The sequence below is a fragment of the Clinocottus analis genome, unplaced genomic scaffold (genome assembly GCF_023055335.1).
Source record: "Clinocottus analis isolate CAN_PGR_092001 unplaced genomic scaffold, fCliAna1.0.p SCAF_8, whole genome shotgun sequence".
Taxonomy (NCBI): domain Eukaryota; kingdom Metazoa; phylum Chordata; class Actinopteri; order Perciformes; family Cottidae; genus Clinocottus; species Clinocottus analis.
The window spans coordinates 6,439,198-6,462,489 of NW_027176240.1; the positions used below are offsets into that span (position 1 = coordinate 6,439,198).

Consider the following 23,292-nt stretch of genomic DNA (forward strand, 5'->3'; position numbering starts at 1 on the left):
AGGTCTTGGCGATGCTTCCCGTCGAGGCTTTCTTTGCAGGGAGGAAAACCTCGGACGATGAGAACAAGAGGATCCGTTGGAGGGCTCTAAAATGTTTCTGACAGTGTCTGGCAGCGTTATTAGACCTCCGTGGCAGCGTAGCCTGTCAATTTTTCAGTTTTCCATCACTGAGAAGACTCTCCAATGAAGGGCTGGCAGAGCTTTACAAGGACAGGGAGACAGCACTTGTGAAAATAGGAAAGTTTTTCATATTCCATCAAACTGTATTTCATTTCTCTCCCACCAGTACATAGTACCTGGGTTCAATACCTGGTAGTTGTTACAGCTCTTTCCAATTAAAGGAAAACTGGCGAGGGTTCTCCTCCTTGTCGCTACGCTCACAACTTCTTCTGGTTGGTTGCCGCCCCTCCCCCGCAAACCACCCACATAGGAATGACACTCTCTTGGCAAAGTTCACGAGGTAGTGGAAGGAGCACGCGTCTGCCTGCAGCCCTCTCGGGGCCAACAGCAGCGTTGGCAGTGACACGAGCTGCAGTGCAAATTTGAACAAAAAAATAAATATAAAATAACAAATACAATATAGCAGTTTTAAATGTCATTCTTACCGACAGATAATAACTACCATATAAGTGATGGTCTAGTAGTCTGTTCAATAAAGGCTCCTCTCTTAGTGGTTTTTAATAAGCTACTTCATCTCTTAGTCCCAAAGCAGAACTTTGTGAAGTAGTCAAAAGTTGTTCTCCGTGATCTTACAGCCTTTCCATCATATAACAATAGTATTTAGAGGACTCCATGATGCTAATCCCTCAATCCACTACACAGAGCTTCTCGTGGTTGGCTACAGCTAATACCTCAGGTTTGGCCACGGCGTTTCACTTCACAGACTTTGGCAATTAAATCCTCACCTGTCCGAGATGACTCTGCTGTGCGTCGTGTATTAATGAGTGTGCAGGTGTGACGGTGTGTCTGTGATGCAAGAGGGCAGACGGAGGGAGTGTGGGTGGAGAGGTAATGTCAGGATCTGAGAGGGGGTAAAACTTGTTCTTTCAACCTACAGCTTAACACTGATCACTAAGCTTGTTCAATCCCCCTGCCTCTCCCTTCCCTGTCTCCAGTCTCTCTCTCACTTTCTGTGTGTCTCTCTGTCTTACTTCCTCTCGCTCTGTCTCTTACTGTGACAGCAAATTGATCTAATTACAACTGAGCTAACAAATAGAGAGGCAATGTCAAAATAAGGATGATAGAGAGAAAAATACAGAGAGAGAAAACAGAATCACCGATGCAAGACAGAAAGAAAACAGAACGAGAGAGTCGGGGTGATAAAAAAAGACCAGAAGAAGAGTTGAATTGGAGGATGTTTAAAAGGCAAAGAGGGAGTAGGCGGGTAGCTGTAATTATCTTCTCTGTCTGCCACTGATGAAACATTGCCTATTGTATTGCCATTGTTTCACTGCTGCTGCTCATCTGCGTGTTTGTTTATCTGGGTTATTAACAAGGTCGGCTCCCTGGTCCTCAGTCTGCTGAACCCATTGTTCAGTCACACTGAGCGTGCTCCGCACAAGAGATCACGCACACACACACACACAAACACACAAACATGGATGTACCGTTTTCTATTGTTCGACATCTGAAATGACTAAAATACTGCTCATGTTTTATTTGTGTGCAAAAAGCAAAGGGGACAAAAACATTGCTGATGCTGTGATTGCTCTGGGGAGATATTCAAGAAGGTTATTTTTCAAGTGACACTTGCGTAGTTTTCCAGTTCCACACTACGTGTGCGTCTTTCTGCGACGAGCTCGTCCACTATTTCTCTGTGAGTTGTAAATTTGACAGACATATACTCGTGCCATATTGTGCGACTTTTTGTTCTTTCTGTGCATGTTTGTGGACTCAAAATTGGATTGTAGGCAGATACAAAAGGGAAGCTGTGGGAGCTCGTGCCCAAAGCGGTTGGTTAGCATACGATGCCAAAGCCTTCCTACAGATTGAGAAGAAGTGAGGAGATGAGTTCATCCCAAACAAGCAGTCTACTGAGCAACAGCCCACCATGTGTTGGTTCCAGAAAAGAAAGGATGGGAATGAATGGCTCTCTAGAAGAGAATATATGAACTGCTTGAATAACGAACTGTAACAAACAGTAAAGCCCTTAAATAGCCATGTCCGAGGGTCATAGACCACACGCTTACTCTATTGCTGTACTGGTAATCTGCGCTAAAAGCACAGCAAGATTTCTTCTTAATCCAAGTTCAAGTTGCTGAAACAACTATAGGACTCATCTCCAGGCCTCCCAGAAGCACACATTAGCCTGTGGGCTACAAATAAGGCAACCAGATATTAGAATTAAAGCTATAAAAAGATTATAGCTGCGGTCCTTTTGACATTAAAATTACTCTAGGCTGATCTTTTCTGCTTAGCACTCAAAAAATACTATCACAGGGCAAGAGCTACTCCAGCGATATGATAAAGCGGCACTTTAAGTGTCAGAGGAGCCGAAAAACAACAGGAAACGGCCTTTCAAAGAGCAAGAGGTAAAAACAATGAAGATGACAGCAGATTACTAACGTGTGTGTGTGTGTGCATGTGTGGGTGTTTGGAAGTACTAAAAAGTAAAATACAGACTAAAGGAATGAGCGAGTGGGCAAAAAGAAAATACTATTTGTATAAAAAATGATAAAAGGTTAGAAAGTGAATCTGTAGGGAGACAGGTTCAGAAAAACACATTGAAGGATTGTGTGAAAAACACAAGGTGAAAGCAAAGCTTTGTTTGACTAAAACTGTGAACCTGGGCTTACTGTAGGTGCTCAACTTGTCATTGTGATACGAAAAGCTTTGATTCAATATAAAAGTATGAATAACAGAGAGAAAACATCCTTTTCTCTCCGCTATTTGTTTACTCTGTGCTCCCTTTTCTTGTTACCTTGTCAAAATACTCAGCGGTAACCTTTAAGAGCAATCGCATGCTCCGAAAAATAAAATGCCACGGACATAATGTGTTTGTCCCCACAGTGCTGCAAAGCACCGTGCAGGAAATAGTCTCCACTCCGGTGATGACAAAGTCATTGAAATTAAATAAAATCTCAAAAGACTCGACAGAATAGAATGAAATGCCTCAACTGTGTTTTTGTGGGATATTCTAAAGCTGGCGCTGCAGGTCACAGGTAGATGTTTCCACCGCGGAGATGCTTCCTGTCGAGCACAACTAGCCCTGCTTTGATGGTTGCCATAGAAACTGCTAAACCATATGCTCTTGTGGTAAGCAGGGACCGGCTGTAGTTAGTGAGCTTGGTTGTTTCCTCTGTTTCCCCTCTGCAGTTCATGCATACTCCAATAAAATGTACTTTTGGCAAATAATCTTTCAGCAGGCCCAGCCTCATGTTGATAATGTACCGTTACAATTACACTGATAACAGTGGAAATAGTTTTGTTCTTTTTCTTTCTTTTTTTTCAAATTCAATTATTGTCGCTATGTGTGTGTGTGTGTGCGTGCGTGCGTGTGCGTGTGTGCATGACACACTGACAGCTGAGAGCAGGTCAATTAGGAGAGTGTTTACTCGGCCTCCTCCCTGTGGCACTCCTGCTATTAAATCAATAGTTGGCTGCCACGCAGCATGCTAGTGCGGCATGATACTGAACACATTGAACACACATCCATCCATCTTCCACCTCTTGGTCTCAGTTTGTCTCTCCGTCTCTCCATGAATCCCTCTCTTCCTGTTCCTCCCACCCTCCAACTGTTCATCTCCTCTTTCTCAGTCACTCGAAGCATCAACACCAGCCTCACAACTAACTCCTGGCTCAGAGAATGATCTGGGTATGAGAGCGTAAGACAGTCCCACTGAACACCCAGTAATTTGTATTCCATAGAGGAAACGTGACGCAGTCATTGAACAATTCAGACGTGGCAGCAAATCGACGAGAAACCGACCAAGTGAGTGTTAAACTGAGATGGGCTGGTATCTAATAGCATCTTGGGATGAACTGTTGAAATGAGGTGAAACAAACATATTATTCTGAACCAGTGTCAGATTTAAGAAATCCTGTTTTGCAAAAAAAAAGAAAAAAACAGAAAGAGAGTGAGCCGATGCAAGCGCTGTGAATGTTTGGACTCACAGCGTGGCTCGGTGGTCTGCAGGACGTCTGGGTGGCCTTGTCATAGTGATGCTGCATCCGTTTGTCCGTCTGTCTGTCGCTCTGTCGTAGTGAAGAGGGCGCCCTCTGGTGGTGACACTGACACCTGACCGGCCATCCCTGAGCAGGCTGAGGGGGCAAGAATAAATAAATCAATAAAAGAAAGCGTAGAATATCGTAATTATTATCTTTTTACTTGACATATTTTTCTACTTCCACAGTCATGCTGGCCAAATACTTCAAAATATATTCATTTACTTTGAAGAGCATGTAAAAAAAAGATTCATTTGTGAGGTTTTATATCTCGCATTTGGCAACACCAGTTGTCTAAATGTTTAACCTAAAGCCTTAAACATAGCAGGAAAAACCACCCACACGGTTGTAAAATATCAGATACTATGAAATGTATTCACAGACAAAAACTCATATGTATTTTTCAGAGTATCTAGTTCTTTACATGGCTGCTTTTAAATTCACAAATAGAGCTGGTGACATTTTAACAAAAAGCAACACATATTATCAGGCAGCCGCAATGAAATGTCATCCAGTATCTCCACTTCTTCAGATGAATAGGGGGCATGATTGGAAATCTGGAGTAAAAATCAAGCCCAGGATGGAAATAGTTAAAGGTCTTGCAGTAAATTAAACTCACTGATATTTATCCACTGAAAATTACCTAATTTTTCATGTCGTAAAACCACTTTGACTGACTAACTGATGTGAATATTAACAACTAACTAATGTGACTTATGAGCCTTTGCGGTTAACAATTAACGCAATCCAATATACAAATAAACGACAGAGCAACTAATGAGGTGTGTTAAATCATTTTGTAACCATTTCTGTAAGAATCTCATATTTTTTCTTAGGCGTGAATAAATAGCAGAGCAACTTGTGCTTGGCTGCAAAGTAGATGCCAGAATCTGACAAGAAATTGCTACTTTTTTCCGCAGCTTTGGGGAAAACTTCAATGCAGCTCACAGCAGAAGAGCGCATAATCATGAGCTGTCTGCCTCAACAGCGGTGGAAGCCGCATCCAAAACTGCATTCTGTCAAGTCAGACGGAGAAATCAGTTTTCTGTCTGTGATCGCAACGCTCTTCTCTCTGCTATTATTTCATTTTCTCTACTGTCAGCCCTCCACACGCACACCTTCTCCCTGCCACACACAGCGACTCTATTGTTTTCTTATTACTCCGTTGTGTTCAATTCAGTTAACTGTTCCCCCTCTGCAGTCTCTGGAACACTTCACGTCTCTCTGTACACCTGACTCCTAACCAACTGTAATATCATCTCTCAACCAAATGGAAGGGCAAGCAGCAGGTCTCGCTGCCTATACGACTCTCTACCTCCAGACATCGTAGGACCCAAATGACTTCATTCTTCACAGACTCTGAACCAGTGTGTCGCTCTAATTGGTATTTTCTCACAACTAAAAATTCAGGGTTCGTCAGCACATTGAACGGATCCGAGTTTGATGTGTTTGTTTTGCTTCCTCGTTGTTCAAACCTGTCCTGCAGGGATATCAGAGGAAATGAGAACACAAACCATCTTGAGCATTCCTCTAACCTCGCACCCGGGTAGCCCACATAGTGCTTCCAAGACAGAGTCAGCAGAGCAAATATGTTTCCGTCTTATCTTCTTTCTACTCCACCCCCCCCCCCCCCCCCCCCCCCCCTGACAATTTCACTTGTTCTGCCTCTACACTCATTAATGTCAGGCAGAGATCTGAAAATATGTCCCGGCTTTTTCTTACTCTCTTTTATTGTGGGTGAGGCTACGATGGTATTGTGCTCGGTTGAAGAGACTGCTGTGGGCGGGTGCTATTTCTAATTGGAGGGATAGTATGCGGCGAGGAGTGCTGGAGGACAGGCCTCGCTTTGACATTTTGGTATTTCTCGATACGGCAGGGATTTGAATAATGTCAGCGAAAGCACACGGTTGTTTGGCTAACAAGAGAGCCTGGTCAAGGCACTAATGAATGTTAGAGAGGGGAGACACAGGCAGCTAAAAGCCAACAGAACGGAGGTTATTGGTAGGCATTGGCAGCCGTGCAGGTACGCGCACAAGAGTGCACGTGCGAGCGCAAAATTGAACTCTCACCTGAGATAAAGGGCACGATAGTATGTCTTTGCTGACAACTAGAAATCTGAATGTTGGCTCTGTACCATGTGCCTTCCACACTGTGTGTTTTCATCAGTCCTTCGCTGACAGATTAAGTTTAGAGAATATTTTCTCCTGTCCTTGTTTACTCCGGTGTCTTCTTATCGGCTTTGTCTTCGGATAAATAATAAATCGGCTAAATCAGGTATCGGGTAAACAAAAGAAAAATGGAAGGCTGTGGCTAGGCATGCTTAACCATCTCAGATCTGTCAGAAAATTGGTGTCACGGCAGCGAACTCCCAGAAGAGACGATACATGTTTGCAGCACATGAAAGCGACATGAAAGCAATCAGCAAACATGAGCACATGAGCTTGTACGCGCCTGTTTGTAGATGCTCGAGGATCACAGGACTAGATCCTGGAACACACAACTGGAGATGAACCTGCGTTGATGTTCTATGTATGAGCTGTGATCACCTGACAGTAGTATGGCAAGTACTGTGGTTGTCATTCGTAGATAGTTCATGGAGAAAAGGGAAGTCTGCATGTGTGTACATTGGCTGGGTTTTGTCTGAAGTACATTATTCATAGACTGCATGTTTATAACTATTCTAGCTAACGTTGTCAATATGTTGTATGGTTCTGTCCGCCCACTCTGTACATTACAAACACTAATTGCATGCTCTTCCTTCTTCCTAAGAATAGAAGCCGCTGTCTGTTGACCTTTGAGGTAAATTTCAGATTTGCACAAGCTGTCCATCCTGCCTGCGTTGATCTCGCGTCCATTTCTATTCTCACTAATCAAACATCAAACAGAAATAAGTTGCATACAAATGTAATTTGAAGAGCGACATTTCGATCCAACAGAGCTCTTGATCGGGCATCGTGAGACCTATTTGCTGGAACCTGTCATCACAGTGTGCAGATCTTTTGTCAGACTATTGCCTTCAGTTTGTTGTACCCACCCATACAGTCCCCATTTCACACTTTTCACAGGTATCAGTCCTGCTCACACCAGCTCACCATTTGTTCCAGCTGATGTTGTTGTTGTAGCTGTTGACACTGTGATGTGAGCTGAGCAATGGTTTTGTCTCGACTCCTCAGCTCCTCTCTGAGCAACTGCACTTCCTTAATCAGCTCCTCTGACTGAAAACAAACACACACATGCAGTTAACTGAAATTGTAGGGCACTACCTCAGTAAGAAATATATTTTTCTACGGCATATCAAAACAATCATTGCTATAAACCTGAGATAAAAGTTGTTCACCTGTGATGCAGTGGTGCTGTCTTCAGTTTCTTCAGGAACATCTGCTGGAGATTCAGTATCTTCGAGCTAGAACCAAACACACGCGCACAGCAGTAGACACAGACACACACAGACAGACAGAGTACACGGTGAGCTGGATCAATGACTATTGCCTTCGGCATGCCTCAAGAGCGATATTTTTGCAACAGTGGAAGAACTTTACTCTTAAGCATGGATACTCTCCTGACCGTGAACTGTCAGCCACCAGTGTAAGACACCTGAGGCAGTGGCAAGTGTAGTTATGAACATTAAATACATGGATTTCATTGACTAAAAAAGAAAATGTCTGTATGCAGCACTCGTCTTTCCTCCGAAGCAGATCCACACTTTATCATGTATAGACAGAACATGGAATGCAACAATCTAATTGCATTATTTGGTTATTTTACCAATTATTTGATTAAGTATTTGGTGTTTAAGAATAATGACAAATAACGATCAAAGGTAATTTAAGCACAAAATGTCAATTTTTTAAATTGCATATTTTATCAGGCCAAGAGTCACAAAAAGGTAATAATGATAAAAATAGTTTCAACCTATATAGTGCTTTTCATAGTACACAAAGACGCTTTACACAATAGACAATAACAGACGCAACAGAACACGAACGGGAAGACAAGAGCAAACAATAACAAACAACAAAATATTTAAGGTAATAAAGAAATAATGAGAAGTAAACAGAAGAGGCTGCGCGGGGCAGAGCGGAGGGCAGGTGCAGAGGGTTATCAGGTGAAAGCAAGTTGGAAGAGGTGTGTTTTGAGGGCTTGCTTGAATGATGGTAGGGTGGGGTAGGGTATAGAATTTACAATGACATGATATGTTGTTGTTTTTTGTGAAAGTTTTACTAACTGATAAATCAACTTCTGGAAATTTACATTTTATTTTAACGCTACATTCCACCTTCTCCTTATTTAAGTCAATCAGATTAATTTAGTCCCAACCATATGACTGTTGGAACAATAAAGATCAATTAGGATTCTGCAAGGCCAGAGGCTCGTTTTAAGAACAGAGTTGTTAATAGGGCAGCAGACATATCTTCCCTCCTGAGGCTATACATCCGAAGCGTTTCACTAATTGCAGTCAGCACAACACATCTGTAGGAGACATTTGATTTAAATGTGCAAACATGACTTTCATGTTGTCGAGGGTAAATTGAGTCGAGGCGTTAGATAATTTCATTTCATCCAGTGTGCAGTGCAAAGTGCCTCTGTGTATTTTCAGCAATGGTGTTGCGTGTATTGCAGGAGTGTGGGTTTTGTGTGTTCATCTCAAATGCAAGAGCACATTTCTGTCGCTGACATCTTTGATTTCTCTCGTCACACTCTATTCTTCCAATTGAATGAATTTCTCAGACTGACAAACTGACCGAGAAAGATCTATTAAGTTATCAGAGTCACGAAAGCACAGATATATACATTTATATGCATGCATGCGAAGATGCAAACATGAAATCACATAATGTGCATTACGTGACAAGGAGGCACAAAGCATCTAATATCTTGAAGAAAAAAAATGGTTGGATGCATTAAAACTGTCTCTTTACCTTTAAAAATCAGTCTTAAAATCTGTCTTTGATTAAATACAGGGCAGCAGCACTGTGTGCTTAAATGACTCATTAAATCAATGTGAATAAACATTTAAAAACGTTTTAAATACTTTATGTGTATCCACATTAAAAATAAAACTAGCTTGGTTCAGTTTTGTCAGAAAAAAACTTTTCATGTTGCTGATGCTGAACTCCTGAGGACAAAGAGGAAGAATACTCCTGAGTCCTGACACACCTAAGAGAAGTATTGCAACGAACACGAACAAACTAATACAAAGCTGCATTTAATGGAACATCTAAACCCCAAATCCAGACAGTATACTTTACAAAAAACAAATCATAAGGCTAAACTAAAAACAAACAGAACAGAAATACATGTGTTTTGTGTGAATGTGTTTGTGCATGTGTCTGCAGAACTACACAACTGCATTCATATGCGTCACTGCACACGTTTGTGTTCATTTATTGTTTTGCGACTGTGGGTCGAACAAACCTGTAGCAATGTTTTGAGCCTAAGCAGCTGATTCTTCAGCGAGGTGCAGTCCTGCGTCATGTGCTTGAGTGTGAGTTCATCCAGCATTGACTTGTAGCCAACCTGCCTTCCTTCAGATGGGACCGGCTGTGCAGAGATCCTTGAAGCCTTGAGACCATCGTAGTGCTGGACAACATGGGCCCTGAGAAAGAGACAAAGGGAGAGAAACAGTCACAAAGAGTCAGGCAGACACAATAACAGGAATAGATTTCTGTTTTTACTTTTTACTTCTTCTCGGGCAACATGTATTATTCTTTCAGGCCTAAAACAACCTGCTATCGTTGTAGAAGTGGTCGGGTCCACTCCAGCGATGGTGTCTACGCCGCTGCCCCTGCCGACCAGCCCTCTCTGAGCGCTCATAGTGGGACATCCTGTCAGCGTCTATATGGGTAGAAGTTAGCACACAGTTTGTCAGAGTAAAAAAACTTGTGCATGTGAAAAATTAAAGATTGTATACACTTGGAATATATACAAAAACAGTGTTCAGGGGATGCTGTAGAGGCAAAGTTTAAGAAAATGTCTTCTATTTCTGCTGTTATTTGTTGGAGAGAAAATAGTATGTTGGTGGTTAAAGAAAAGCCGTATTCTGCACAAGATAGAATTTGTTTTTCTCTGCCAGTTTTTGTCTATTATTACCACTACAGACAGGTACACACAAAAATACAAAATGCAAGATTGCGAGTCAGTTTTTCATTTCTTATGGCGATGATTGTGGCTGTGTATATTTTAGGTACTCTAGTCTAGAATATCAGCATATGTATCATGATCTGATCCACCTCATTCTCTTTTTTTCTCTTCACTGTCTTCCAAACAAGCGCTCTCCTACCCGGTGACAGACTATTTCATTTTCAAGAAGGTAAGAGGACACAGTATTTGGTGACACTCAATCGCACATTGCTGTGAAATGAACTGTGACCGCAACAAAATTGACAACTAACAGAGCATGACCCCCAGGAAATCAAAAGGACCCTTGACTTTCTATATTCCAGATAGCCTTTTGATTGAGAGTAAAGGGAGGAAGAGAAAAAGAAAAAAGAGAGATAAAGAAATGTTGGAAGATTTAAAGAGCCAATTCAGGCAATGCAGCAGTGGTGGTTAAAATACTTTACCCTGAGCGTCACCACATAGCACAGGAGGAGACGTCTGCTTTATTCTGAAATGTTACATTCCAGGGAACATCAGCGTCCCCAATAACTCGTTTTCAGCTCAGAAAAAGTCCACTAAAAAAGTATTACAACAGAAAGATATTCCAACTTGGTAAAAAAAAAAAAAATAATAATCCACAAAAAGGCAGAGAAAGTAAGAAAGTGAGTGGAGAGAAATAACTCCTTGTCGAGTCAGTTGGTGAGCAGTTAAAGGGCCAGAGATGGAAAATCACCTCAGCTCCAACCCTGCCTGCTTTTGTCTTTGTTGACAGCCTTGTTTTTCTGGGAACTCCCTAGGAACTGGAGCTGGGGATAAATGACTGTGGTGGTATGAGAGCAGCCAAGGTGACTGGTTTGTGTCCAAGCTAGAAAGTCATCAGGTTATGCCGGCGAGGGAAAGAAGTTTTTTAAACTCCTCTTCTCCCCTTTCCCTTTTTCCTGCTGGCAGAGTCAGGGTGTCTCTAGAAGGGAGGGATCACCCTTCCCTATCCGGTGTCTTAGGTCCTGCCCTGTGGGCTGGGTCTAACTGGACTCTTCAACCCGTCGCTCTCTCTCTCTCTCTCCGACTCTCATGACATAAACTCTGGCCAGGACATAGAGCGCTATAAATATGGCCACTTCCCGAAAAGGAGTAGGAAGGGATGACACTCCAATTCACATTCCTCTGGAGTGAACATTTCTCTCCCTCACTCTCTCTCGCTCTCTCTCTCTCCCCTTTAAAAAACAAACAGAGCACTGTGGCATCAGGGTTGTAAAGCTGCCTCAGTAATCTATACTGAGTTGAAAGTTTATTAGGCACAGCTAGCGAAAACAAATGCAGTCTACTACAACAAGCCTGCCAAAGATTCTACCAAAATCAAGATTACAAGGTTGAGTTTCTGTTGAAGCTGTTTTAGAGAAGTAATAATCCCACTTTATGGTCATTTTGGAGGATGTACTGAGGGTAGAATATTAGTAATGCCTCTTGGTGGAACGGAATATAATTTAACCGCACAACAATCAACATCCTCCAATAAGACCATAAAGTTAAATCAACACCTCTGAAACACGTTCAAGGTGAATATAAGGGACTTGATAAATGTGGAATTTACTGCTGAGCTGTTGCATTGGACTGCATTTCAAAGTGTGCCTAATAAAGTGGGAACTGTGTGGGTATGTGAATGTGGGTGTGCAATTCTGCACATCCATGTAATTGTATGAGGCCTACATGCATTTTTTATCAGTAAGTCAAAATTAAAACGTGTCCATTGAACATATTATCCAACATAGCGCTGGCTTCAGGACTGACAAGATAACTCCACTTCCTATAATTCATTATGGTTCATGACAAATTAGATGCCTTTTCTTTCCCTCTGTCTTTGTCCTCTCCTGAATTCCCACACTATCCAATGACTACATAACAGTGTCAACACTGTTATTATGTGTTACTAATCTGACCTGATTACCTATGACGCCTACAAATAACCTTTTTTTTTACAATTATATTCATAAAATGGAAATGGGTGACAATAGAGGTTACAATAGATATGGTTTCAAGATAGGAGAGGTGGGTGATATGTGGAATATAGTGACCTAATAAACTAATCATGTAAACACCATACTGCTGTTGTCAAGGCAATCAAATGTAAAGTCTGTTCGTTCGAAGCGTCAATATGCACTGTGTGTCTGCTGGCGCCATACCGAAGTGTGTCTGCATCTGTTCATATAAACTAGACAGCCGCCTATCTGTCATTAAAGGCCAGTTGTGTGGCAGTGATGGAGATGTAATTAAATAACTATTAAGCAACCACATTTTAAAAGAGGAACAGCACATAATAGACAGCGAGGGGTCCATTCAAACATTTGAATGGCTGTAGCAGAGGTAACTATTCACCCTAGGCAATGCAGGATTCAATTTATTCCAGCCATTATACGCCATGAAAGAATATTGCTGGAAATAGAATGTTAAGACCTTTGTAATGCATTAATTTACAGCTATGATCGGAAGAGTTCTGCTGAAGGTTTCCACTTCGAAGAAAATAATGGAAAATATGCCGCCGATGAGACTGAAGCATTTGTCGTGGCCAGAGAATAACCTCACAGATTTAAACCCTGTGCAGAAGAACTAAGCAATTAGTGTGCGTGTTCATGTGTGCGTGTGGTTTGTGTGCTGACCATGCAAGCCATCCTCTGGGAGGTCCACATCAAGCATGAGGTCATCATCGTCCAAGTCTCCGCTTCCCAGAGGCTCCAGGTTGTTCAGGATATCCTGAGAACCACAAAATGTGCATGTGACAATCATTTCATTCGAAGGTATTAGATCACATTACAGGAGCATTATGGACAAATTATGGGTGCATTAGAGCCATTATATCATTTTGTCTCTCGGAAAAAGTGTTTTACACTCTGCAAGCCTTTTTCTGTGAATAATAAAGCTTTGTGACACATTTTTGAGTCATAGATTATTTTGAAATTGTGTCTAAATGCACATAAACCTTATTCCAAAAATCATACAATTAACCATAAATATAGTTTTGACAAATCAGGAACCATCTGAGCTTGGTCTGGTATGTATGTATGTATGTATGTATGTATGTATGTATGTATGTGTGTATGTGTGTGTGTGTGTGTGTGTGTGTGTGTGTGTGTGTGTGTGTGTGTGTGTGTGTGTGTGTGTGTGTGTGTGTGTGTGTCTTCCAACAGTGCCAAAGCAGCTTTTCATCGTTACTATTTTAGCACACAGGGGTTACGTTGATGCAGTGATACTCATTTAATTCTTAACTGTGAGAATTAGGTGGCTATGAAAATTAACCGCATTTAGACATAACAGCATTTAACGTAATCCCGTCATTTCATAAAAAGGAATGCCATGATGAACTCTATTATGCATGGCGCTTTTAATTGCTTTATGACATTTGAACATTCATTGTTTTGTTAATATGCATGTTCACTCCCTGTAATTTTGTCATTAATAACAACAATTTATGAAGGGCTGCAAATTACATTTTTCTTTGATAACATTTCAGATGATTCTCTCACCACCAAAAACTCAGATTATACCATAAATCAGCAGATAACACAACAGACTTCTGGAAAATATCCCTCATTTGTGAATGATAATACAGACGCCTTTGAAAAGCCAACAAAAACACTTCTCATTCCAGCCTCAGAATATGCAGCGAGTCTAACTGCTGTCTACCGAATAATTCAGAAGCATACCCAAAAGGAAAGGACTGAATCAATAGTTCAAAGCTTTATTTTTCAAGGCAATTTTGTGCTTCATGAAACTAAATTGACAGGGCTTTGAGGGAAAAAAGACACAAGCATAAAATGACTCATTATAGGAAATGTGTTGCATGATAACTGGCTGGTACTCAGTGTTTCAGACTTAATGAAGAAGGAATAATAAAGAGAAAAGAATAAACAACACACGTTTTTGGAGCCATCCGAATACTGTCGACCGAGATGTGGGAGGAATCTTTGTTGTTTGATAAACCTCCCGTCTCGTCTGTTATATTCATTCTCACTGCCTTCTCCTCCTCAGATGTATGCATCTCTTTCCTCCTCCGCCCTGTTACTCTCCCCTTTCTTACCTTATCCTCTCTTTTTCAGAAACAGACGCGCACACAGTAAATGTTGGCGACATGTTGACCTCAATATTGCGATCCTGTGATACGGCACAGAGCTACGAGTACACTCTTCCTCTGCTCCAGACACTTCAACTCTGGATTTTTTTCTGCTGTCCGAGAGTTCACCTGTTCAATAGACCCGTCTGTACAGTACGCCTGCCGCACAACAGCAGAAGCTTCGAGTCTTCCATCAGTGTCTGATTTTGCACTGAGCTGTGATTTCTGTCAGACACTTTGGTGTCCAAGAGGAAAATCACTCAAATGGAAAATGGCCTCTAACAGACTCTCTGGGCTGGTGTTGAGAGCTGCAGTGGTTACAGTTAAATTTTACTATTTGTCAGATGGATGAACCCAAAATGCATCCAGTGTGGACATCTTGTGCATTATTACGCAAAGTTTGATCCCAGTTGCCTAGAACATTGACCAAACTTTAAATAAAGGAAGTAAATAAATGCAGTGTGACAATTTCAAAAATACATTTTGCCATTTTAGGACACCCTTTGCCCGTATCATGATTACATCATTACGGTGGGGAATGTGATTTGATAGTATTGTTTTGCCAGTTACATTTAAGATTTAAAAAGGTAGCACTGTCTAATAACTACACACTATTTAGCATTAGTAAAGCATGACACTTAATTCATCATTTTTAAAGCATCGTTCCAACATGAACACGAAAAAACAGTTATAAATGTTTTATTCTTAATTAATACGCTTGACTATTATGAGTTTTATGATTGTGCTTTAATACTTTATAAATGCTTTAAATAAATAGTGTGTAGTTATTATAAAATCCTACCGATTTAAATCATATTTTTCCGTCTTACGTTCTTCTCACATACTGGACACACATCGTGAGTAAACTGCCTTCTAGTTTGAAGGACGCTTCAACATGTGGACATGATGACAACCAACCCACCTGAGCTACAGCCACCCTGTATCCGAACATGTCATTACCCCATAGTGCATTGACAACCAATCAATTCATCATTTTTACACTCCGTCTCCTGCCTTTCTTTGAGCTATCTTTAGGCGCAGCTCCGGAGGTTTGAGAGAAAACCTCCTTATGGAAAAGCACTTGGACTCAGGTGCATAACTGAAATTACAGAACAGGAAATGCTCAGTAGCAATATAATATGTGCCCTGTGCATGTGCAATTTGTTTGTTCTGATGATGTCTTGGTAAGCAAGATGTTCAATCACTTCCTGCTGCAAGGACGCTGCACTCTGACCTCTCCTATAGAGAGTGTGAACATTATGTTAAACTAAGTTAATAATGAATTCAAGTCGTTGCATGAGTTGTGTACCTTCGACTGCAAAGTCAATATCTGTTATACACCGCTATCAAAATGCATCTCAACAGCAGGTTTGAGCCAATTAAGTTGTAGCTAAAGAGCTTGCTCTTACTAAAAAAATAATGATTTGACTTGTCGGAGAACAGGAATTTGATACATGGCATGCATATTTTCTATCTATCCTGGACTGGTTGTCCAAAAAAAAAACCCTGCAGCATGAGCGGCATTCATAATCGGAACAGCCGAGGGAAGGTCTCCCAACATACTCGGTTTCATGGCACGCTCTCTGATCCCACCGTATCAGATGAATCTTCCAACAAACACAGCTGGATCAAACACAGATTAAAACCTTCAAAATCACTGGGAAAGTTCTGAGGCTGAACTTCTTCCTCTTTGACAGTTTGCCCTCTAATGACCCGAGTGTCTGCACAGCAGACGTGTGGGGCAAATTAAAAGCTCATTACAGGTACCTTGATTCTGCTCGTCGCTTTCTTTCAGAGTATCTTTTTGGGGATCTCTGGTAGAAGTTTGCTATTTGTGGGCTGAATGTTTAGGAGCATCATGATGACACACAATGAGCCAAAGAATGCAGCTGATTTTCTGTTCAAACAACTTGAATAAAACACACAAACTTCAGCGTTACATGAAGTGTTTCAAATCAATGAGTGCCGAGGAGAAGTGTTCAGACTCTTCACCGATGTCTCGGTCTTTTTCTTCTCTTTTGTCTCACAACAAACAAGCCACTCTTTTCGACCCAGTACCTTCCTATTACTTTGTAATGGAATCTCAGTCGAGCTCCTCGATCAGAGACGAGGGTGAGAAATCAACATCAAACATTGGTTTTCTGAAGGTCAAACGCATTGAAAAATAATGTTCTAAAATATACAGAAATACTACATTATTGTGTATGCAGTTTAAATAGAAAACGGCAAAACATTTTGGGGAAGATGTGCTCAGCTGCAGTGTGTGTGTGTGTGTGTGTGTGTGTGTGTGTGTGTATGTGTGTGTGTGTGTGTGTGTGTGTGTCTTGTGTGATATTAGCACCTCTACTTAACAGAATCATTTCTTATACTCGAGGACTTGGGACTCGCTGGTGGTTTTGATGGAGGATATGTCCTCTACCCCAATCATTTCCAGATGTCACTGTAATCTTAAACTAAGTTTGTATAAAAATTTAAATAAATGTTCATTGTCTGTCCTACTGAATGTCATATTTTTGTATTGATTCTTGTGTCATTCTCTTCTTTTTATACATAGTGTTAATGTTTCACACTAAAAACCAAGAAGCAAACTGCTTTTTTGTGTATTCAATTTAATGGCATAAGACATGCTTTTCAGTTTTACAGCCTGCTGTGACCTTTTGGGCGAGTGTTGCTTCAGTGTTCGTGCAGAGTAATACTGATGTGTTTGAAATGGTCCTTATTTATATTGTGGGAATAGAAAACCAAAGTTGCCAGTGGGCAAAATGCTCCCGCCAACCCCAGCAAGAGGACGATGTTCGTCTTTGACACTTGCACTACTGTCTGTTCAAATAAAATGAAAAGAAACAGATTCATATGCATTCATGCCGCGACTCCTGTGTACCGTTACACCCCTAATAGAAACTTACTGCTACCAATGCAATATCCTTTATATTAATACTGTTTCTGTCGTGTTATGCGATGCACAGGCAAACTTTTAGAGAAGGAAACGGAGGCAGTGCGGAGGAGGCACACTTGAGTGAAATTGTTTGATGAGTGTTGGCAGCTGCAGAATGAAGCTAAATAGAGTTAGGTAATCCTCAAATCAGTCTGTTTTTCCAGCTCACATTTAGTTTGGCGCTCAATATGTGTGTATTGTTGAGAAAATGACAACGACGTGGCAACTGTGCCATAGTGTATGTATACCCTTTAGAAATAAAGCAGACTACATCAACACATGAGTCCTGTTGCACTTAATAGCAGAACCCTCATGTTTCTGTGTGGTTTACACATTGTTTACACATTGTTTACCCATTGTACTGTTTTATAGGATAATCACAGTTGGAGTAGGGTTTGTTGTTAAGATGTAGTTACTGTTATTAACAATATAAGTAGTTTCATATATCTTAATTTTAATATAATGATGACTTGAGAGAGTGAGGTATTGGGACCTTTATGCTTTGTACATAAAGTGAGCTTTTGGTCAGAGACCTTCTTCAAGGCAAGGATAACCTTTACACAAGTTCTACTAATTGACACAAATGTTCTGCATTAAGGTAAATTAAATTAAGTTGTCCTGCTCCATTCACTTGCTACTAATCAAGTATAAAATTAAACTTTATTTTGACATTACACTCATTAAGTCTTGTTTATAACATTTAAGCAGCAACAAACTAGAACAAATGTTATTGTAAACCATTGGACAGATGCACTGTGTCACGGCCGATCATAACTGCAAGTATAATAGTCAATAATCTCAATATACTTAATCAACCAACTCTCAACCAAAAGGGGTTCTGCTTCTATGTTATGAATCAGCTAATATATTATTGCCTTTATCTCTCACAGGGGACCAATAAGCAGCCAATGTAAGATGTATAATATGCAAGGGCCAGTTGAGAGACAAAGTGGTTCTAAACAGCAGCACGAAGGAAAATAATAGTCACGACTGTGGTCGGAAAATACAGAGTCATAATGGATAATGATGGGAAGCAGCCTGTAATTTTTGGAATGACTCAGCCAGCAATTGCCACAAGTTGTGTGTGATGGTTTCTACTGAAAGCATCGAACGCTTCAAAACTGGTTCACAAAACAACGCTGTTTATCTTAAAAGGGTTGCTGCTGTCAATTTAAAACCAAGACAAACAAAAGCAGGTGAGCTATTAAGCCTCATTAATGCAACAGCATAGCCGGTTCACTGGCAGCATGTCCCATAAATGGCTCAGCACTCTGCAGACAAAAGGCTCAAGTACCTCACTCATTTAAACACTGATAAATTGACCTGTCTTAACCTAGCAACAAAAAAAAAAAGAGACTAAAATTAAAGGCAAAATAAACAAATCAGGGATAAGAGACAGCGGTAACTCCGTGGCTTTGAGGAAGACAGGGAGAACTAGAGGATTAGGCTATCCAAGAGCAGAAGGGATAAAAACTGACAGAATTATGAAATGCAAAAGGGAAACATTCAGACGTCTTCCATGCATGGTTTCATGCTGCGTAGAGGGACACTGGGCTACAATGGAAATTAAATTGTATTCCTTCTAATTACATAAACTTCAAGACACTTAAAGTCAAATTTAGTTCAACAAAATAGCTTGAAGTCATGAAAAGATGAAACCTGGACCTGATGACACACGGTGATGCTAATGTAAAGCAATACAATATAATAACCCTGCAATGCATATAACATTGTTATGTATATATTGTTATTGTGGTTGATGGACATCTGGTAGAGATGTGATTATTCTAGTTGTTAATGTTACATTGAACTTATATCTTAATCTGCTAAGTCTTTGAACTGTGAAACAAACACAAAGGCTGGATAATGCAGTTCGATAGCACAACAAATACATATCAAAAGCTTCAGGTTATATGTGATGAACTGGATTGTAGTTTACTGCACAGGTGTTCCTATTATTGTGCCCACTTTTATGCAAATACCAGAAAGCACCTATATTGTGTTTCCAGCTCCAGCTATTTCCCGAACCCTATGCATCTATGATTGTGCGAATACTCCAAAATACTTCAACCATTGAAATAGAAATTGGGCCCAGGTCTACTGATGCTGTTGCACTGCATGATAAATTGTGCTGAGGCCTGGGAGACATTAACAGCCACTGAGAAGTGGCCCCTCTGTTTCATAATGCCAATTTTGTAAAGCCGGTACAGTACCGAGCTCCACGGTGCATCATGGGAATGTTATTATCAGCTCAGGTAGCCCACTCCTTGATTCTGCACAAAGGCATAAGAATGCAGATGGAGCCATATATAGCCAGAAAAATACTGGGACACACAAACCAGGAGCTCGAGCAGACACACACATACGTTGTGTCGTATTAAAGATGCACAGTGCCTCCAAGTGGACTGATCGCGCCATTGCAGCATAGTAAACTAAACCTGCCAGGAGCTGAATATCCAATTAATTCTCTACTACCATCAAGAATCCAACGCAAGGAGGGTTTTGCTTACACAGTTCCAGTCTGTCTTCAGAGGGTTTATTGTTCTTTTTCCTTGGAGCTATGATTGCATGTCTTGACTTTTCAGAAGATTAAACCTGGGCCTAATTACCCGGCGTGTATTTTTCTGCAGCATCCAATTCAGAGCAGCAGTAGCTTTCATGGCAAACTATACATTTCATTAAAATACGACAACAACAAAAAAACACATTGATACATTGTGTGATGCCAACTTTGTCATTACAAATCACATGGATAACACTGGGTAAATTTGAAAGAATTAAGAATCATTTTGGACATAGACACTGCTTTTTGACAGGATTCTATTCATGGTTTTCTTTATAGTTTGCTCATTACTTGGACATATTTACTCTGTGAACAAGGGATGAATGAGTAAGAGTGAAACACACAAACAGATGAAAAAAGTGGTGGGATCGAGAGCGCTTCGTGCAGCCAATTACAGTAAGTGGGCTCATTTCCTCTAATCAAATACCTCAGTTAAATATATCAAAAGGCCAACTCCCTTTAGAGCTGATCTTCACACATCAGCAATCAGTCACTCCAGTATGTCTCTCCCTTTTCTCTTTCAGGTTCTACTCTTTTCCTCTTTAATCTATTTCTCCTCTTTAGCTCCCACTCACCCAACTGGCACCAACAGACCCGGCCCTCTCTTACAGAAAATAAGGCCAGATTCTTGCTGCAAATGTTCAGTAGAGCGATACTGAGAGAGAGCGTTGGTAGCATGCAGCATAAGGTAAAGAAAATGTCACGTTTTTTAAGAAAGGTTTCAGACAAGCCGCAAAATTGCAGTTATTCATCCTCCACACATTTGTTGGATGTCGCTGCATCGGTCGAGGGCCGCAAATGATTACTGATGCAATAATAGTCTCCAGTTACACTCGCAGGAGAAACGGATCATCCGGTCAAGCCCTGTGGCCGTTTCATTCATTTCACTGGTCGTATGAGCATTGGATTTGGGCTTTACGTCTCTCTAATCACTCTTTTTGCTCAATTATTTTAAGTGCAAAATGACATGATAATAAGTTGTACAATAACAGTCTAATAGAGTGCTGACTGGCAGGCAAGTCGCGTGAAGAGGAACAAAATCAAAATCAGTAGAAGACAGGACGGATTCTAAGTCTCATCTGTATTTGATTATTCTCTAATTAAGTAATTCTGCAAAGATTTGAGGAATAATATCTATAATATTGTGTCAATTTACAGTAAAATATGACAATGTAGGTGGACCACGTGATGGTGAAATGCACAAGCTATGGTCATGAGCTATTATCTCCAGTCTGCTACTACGGAATGTCTGTTACATTTTTCCTTTTCAAAACATCAAACAAGTCTACCCCATGATGACAGTTCAACTAATCCACTACACAATACACACAAGCACGCACACAAATATGGCTTTCTCCTCCATTACATTTTCAGTGACTCAAAGTTTGTGCCCACATCACATGGTAAAAGTAGAAAACACATAAAGCTTATTATATCATTTCTAATCCAGCTCATTTTAAGCTCTTTATGCATTCCTGAGAGCAGGTGCCGTGGTACAGGAATACAGAGAACCAAAATGAAGGCCAGCGACGCTATTAACATGCAGTTGGGGGCCAGGTCAGCGTTCCTCTCAGAGAAAGAGAGGCCTTGGCATGAAGCCGGCAGTGAGAGTCGGCAGAAACCTCTAGACAGTTTTGCTTTCCTTTTCAGTCTTTGTTCTGCCGGTTTAATCCCTAATTAAAGAAGGAAGGAGGAATTATTTAAAAGTGGAACTGCTTAATGGACTAAACCACAAAGAGTGTGTGTGTCTTGGTAAAAAAAGGCTTGTAGCCAGGTCTACAAGGACAGTATACATATGCGGCTGATAGTGGCCCTTAAGTACATTAGCAGTCAACCTCCAACTAAATGAAGCTGAGCTTAATGACATAACAAATAAGACCCGCATTACTGTACACAGCATAACAAACACTTGGATGGACCTTTAAAAAAAGTTTAACTTTTCTGATGACAGATTATTACACAGATAATTATACATAATACTGCACAATTGTATTATTTATGAAGAAAAATACCTTAAATTCATATGTAATAGGATAATAGTGGTACAACAGTAATTAATTTAGAGTAAAACATATTGATTCAGTATGCAGTATGTAATTGAAGGTGATCTAGTTTTTGAAATGTATATTACGAGCCAACATGTTTAGTCTTTTAGTTAACCTTATGACGCTTGAATTATTGTATGCTGTGCCAGCGAGCAAGACCAAGAGCAAGAGAACACTAGGGTAAAAGATAAAACACAACAATAGATACAAACAATAGCAAATATCAATGAAATAGAGACAAAATAAGGAGGAAAGAGGGAGGAAAGCACTAAAAGACGATAAAAAGACCACATCCTCTAAAGTAAGTCTATAAAAGTGGCTTTAAAGTGATTTAAAAGAGATGACTGATTCTGCGAGCCGTAACTCTGCAGGCAGGTCGTTCCAAAGAAAATGGACCCTGATGGCAAAAGCACGGCCCTTTAGTTTTAAGCTTGACTTTGGACCAGCCAGAAGGCTTTACCTGAGGATCTAAGTCTGCGAGCTGGCTGTATTGGGACAAAATTTCTGCTATGTGGCCGAGGGGCCAGGCACAGATGTGCTTTAAAAGTAATCAGTAATATCTTATCAATCCTAAAAACAACAGGGAGCCAATGGAGAGAAGACAGGATTAGAGTAACTCATCATAATTTGAATCAGACCAAGTATTTCACCATCTTTTATTAAGGTGGCATACCCTTAACATTTCTGTCAACACTCTCAGTCATACAAGCCTAGTCTTTGCCAACTAGCAATCAATTTCGGAAGTTTTAAGCCTTTGTAACCCTATTATCGCTAAAAGGTTTTGGCTGCTCTCCATCCCTCTCCCTTGGTAAATTATGTGACAGAGCAATCTATCAGTTGGCATTCAGAAAAAAAGAGTGAAGGGCATGGGGGGCTTGTTGGCAAACCTGACAACGAGAGTGCATATTTTCTTTTCAGTGAGATATTAACAAGTGAGATATACTTCAAAACATAGCAGAGCTTAAACTTATAATTGATTTAAAGGTCTCATGTCAATTAGTCAAGACAGTGGCAAAAGTGGAACCAGTGGGAAAATAGTTTCAAGAAAGATGGAATTTTAGGACTAACCAATTAACAAAGGTCATGGTTTTTGGGATTTAATATTAAATTAAATTAATAAATGATTTCATTCATAAAAGTAGGAATCTAGGACTCACCATGCTGTTGAGCACTGAATCCTCATAGCTGTCACAGGGACGTGTTCGAGGGCCCCCAAGGGGCTCAAGACCATCCTCATCCCACATGTAGGTTCCACCAGAGCTGTTGGAGGGGGACAGCTCCACAGACGAAGCCTGAAGGACATCACTCTGCTCTGAAGACAACCCAAGTGGTCCCTGGGAGTCCTGCATAGGGCTTTCTTCTGTATGCCCTGCAGATGATG

The 23,292-nt window shown here is 40.7% G+C and overlaps 1 protein-coding gene across 3 annotated transcripts in view; it reads right to left on the reverse strand.

Annotated features, from left to right (window-relative positions):
* The window catches only part of ccser2a (coiled-coil serine-rich protein 2a), a 46,126-nt gene that overhangs the window by 8,582 nt on the left and 14,252 nt on the right, over positions 1–23,292 (reverse strand). For all 3 annotated transcript variants that reach the window (XM_068568185.1, XM_068568187.1, XM_068568186.1), the window contains exons 3-9: positions 23,069–23,280; positions 12,918–13,011; positions 9,891–9,999; positions 9,580–9,760; positions 7,502–7,567; positions 7,257–7,379; positions 4,114–4,260 (exon numbers count right to left, since the gene is read on the reverse strand). In XM_068568185.1, the coding sequence (XP_068424286.1) occupies positions 4,114–4,260; positions 7,257–7,379; positions 7,502–7,567; positions 9,580–9,760; positions 9,891–9,999; positions 12,918–13,011; positions 23,069–23,280 (932 nt within the window). The remainder of the gene's footprint in view (positions 1–4,113; positions 4,261–7,256; positions 7,380–7,501; positions 7,568–9,579; positions 9,761–9,890; positions 10,000–12,917; positions 13,012–23,068; positions 23,281–23,292) is intronic.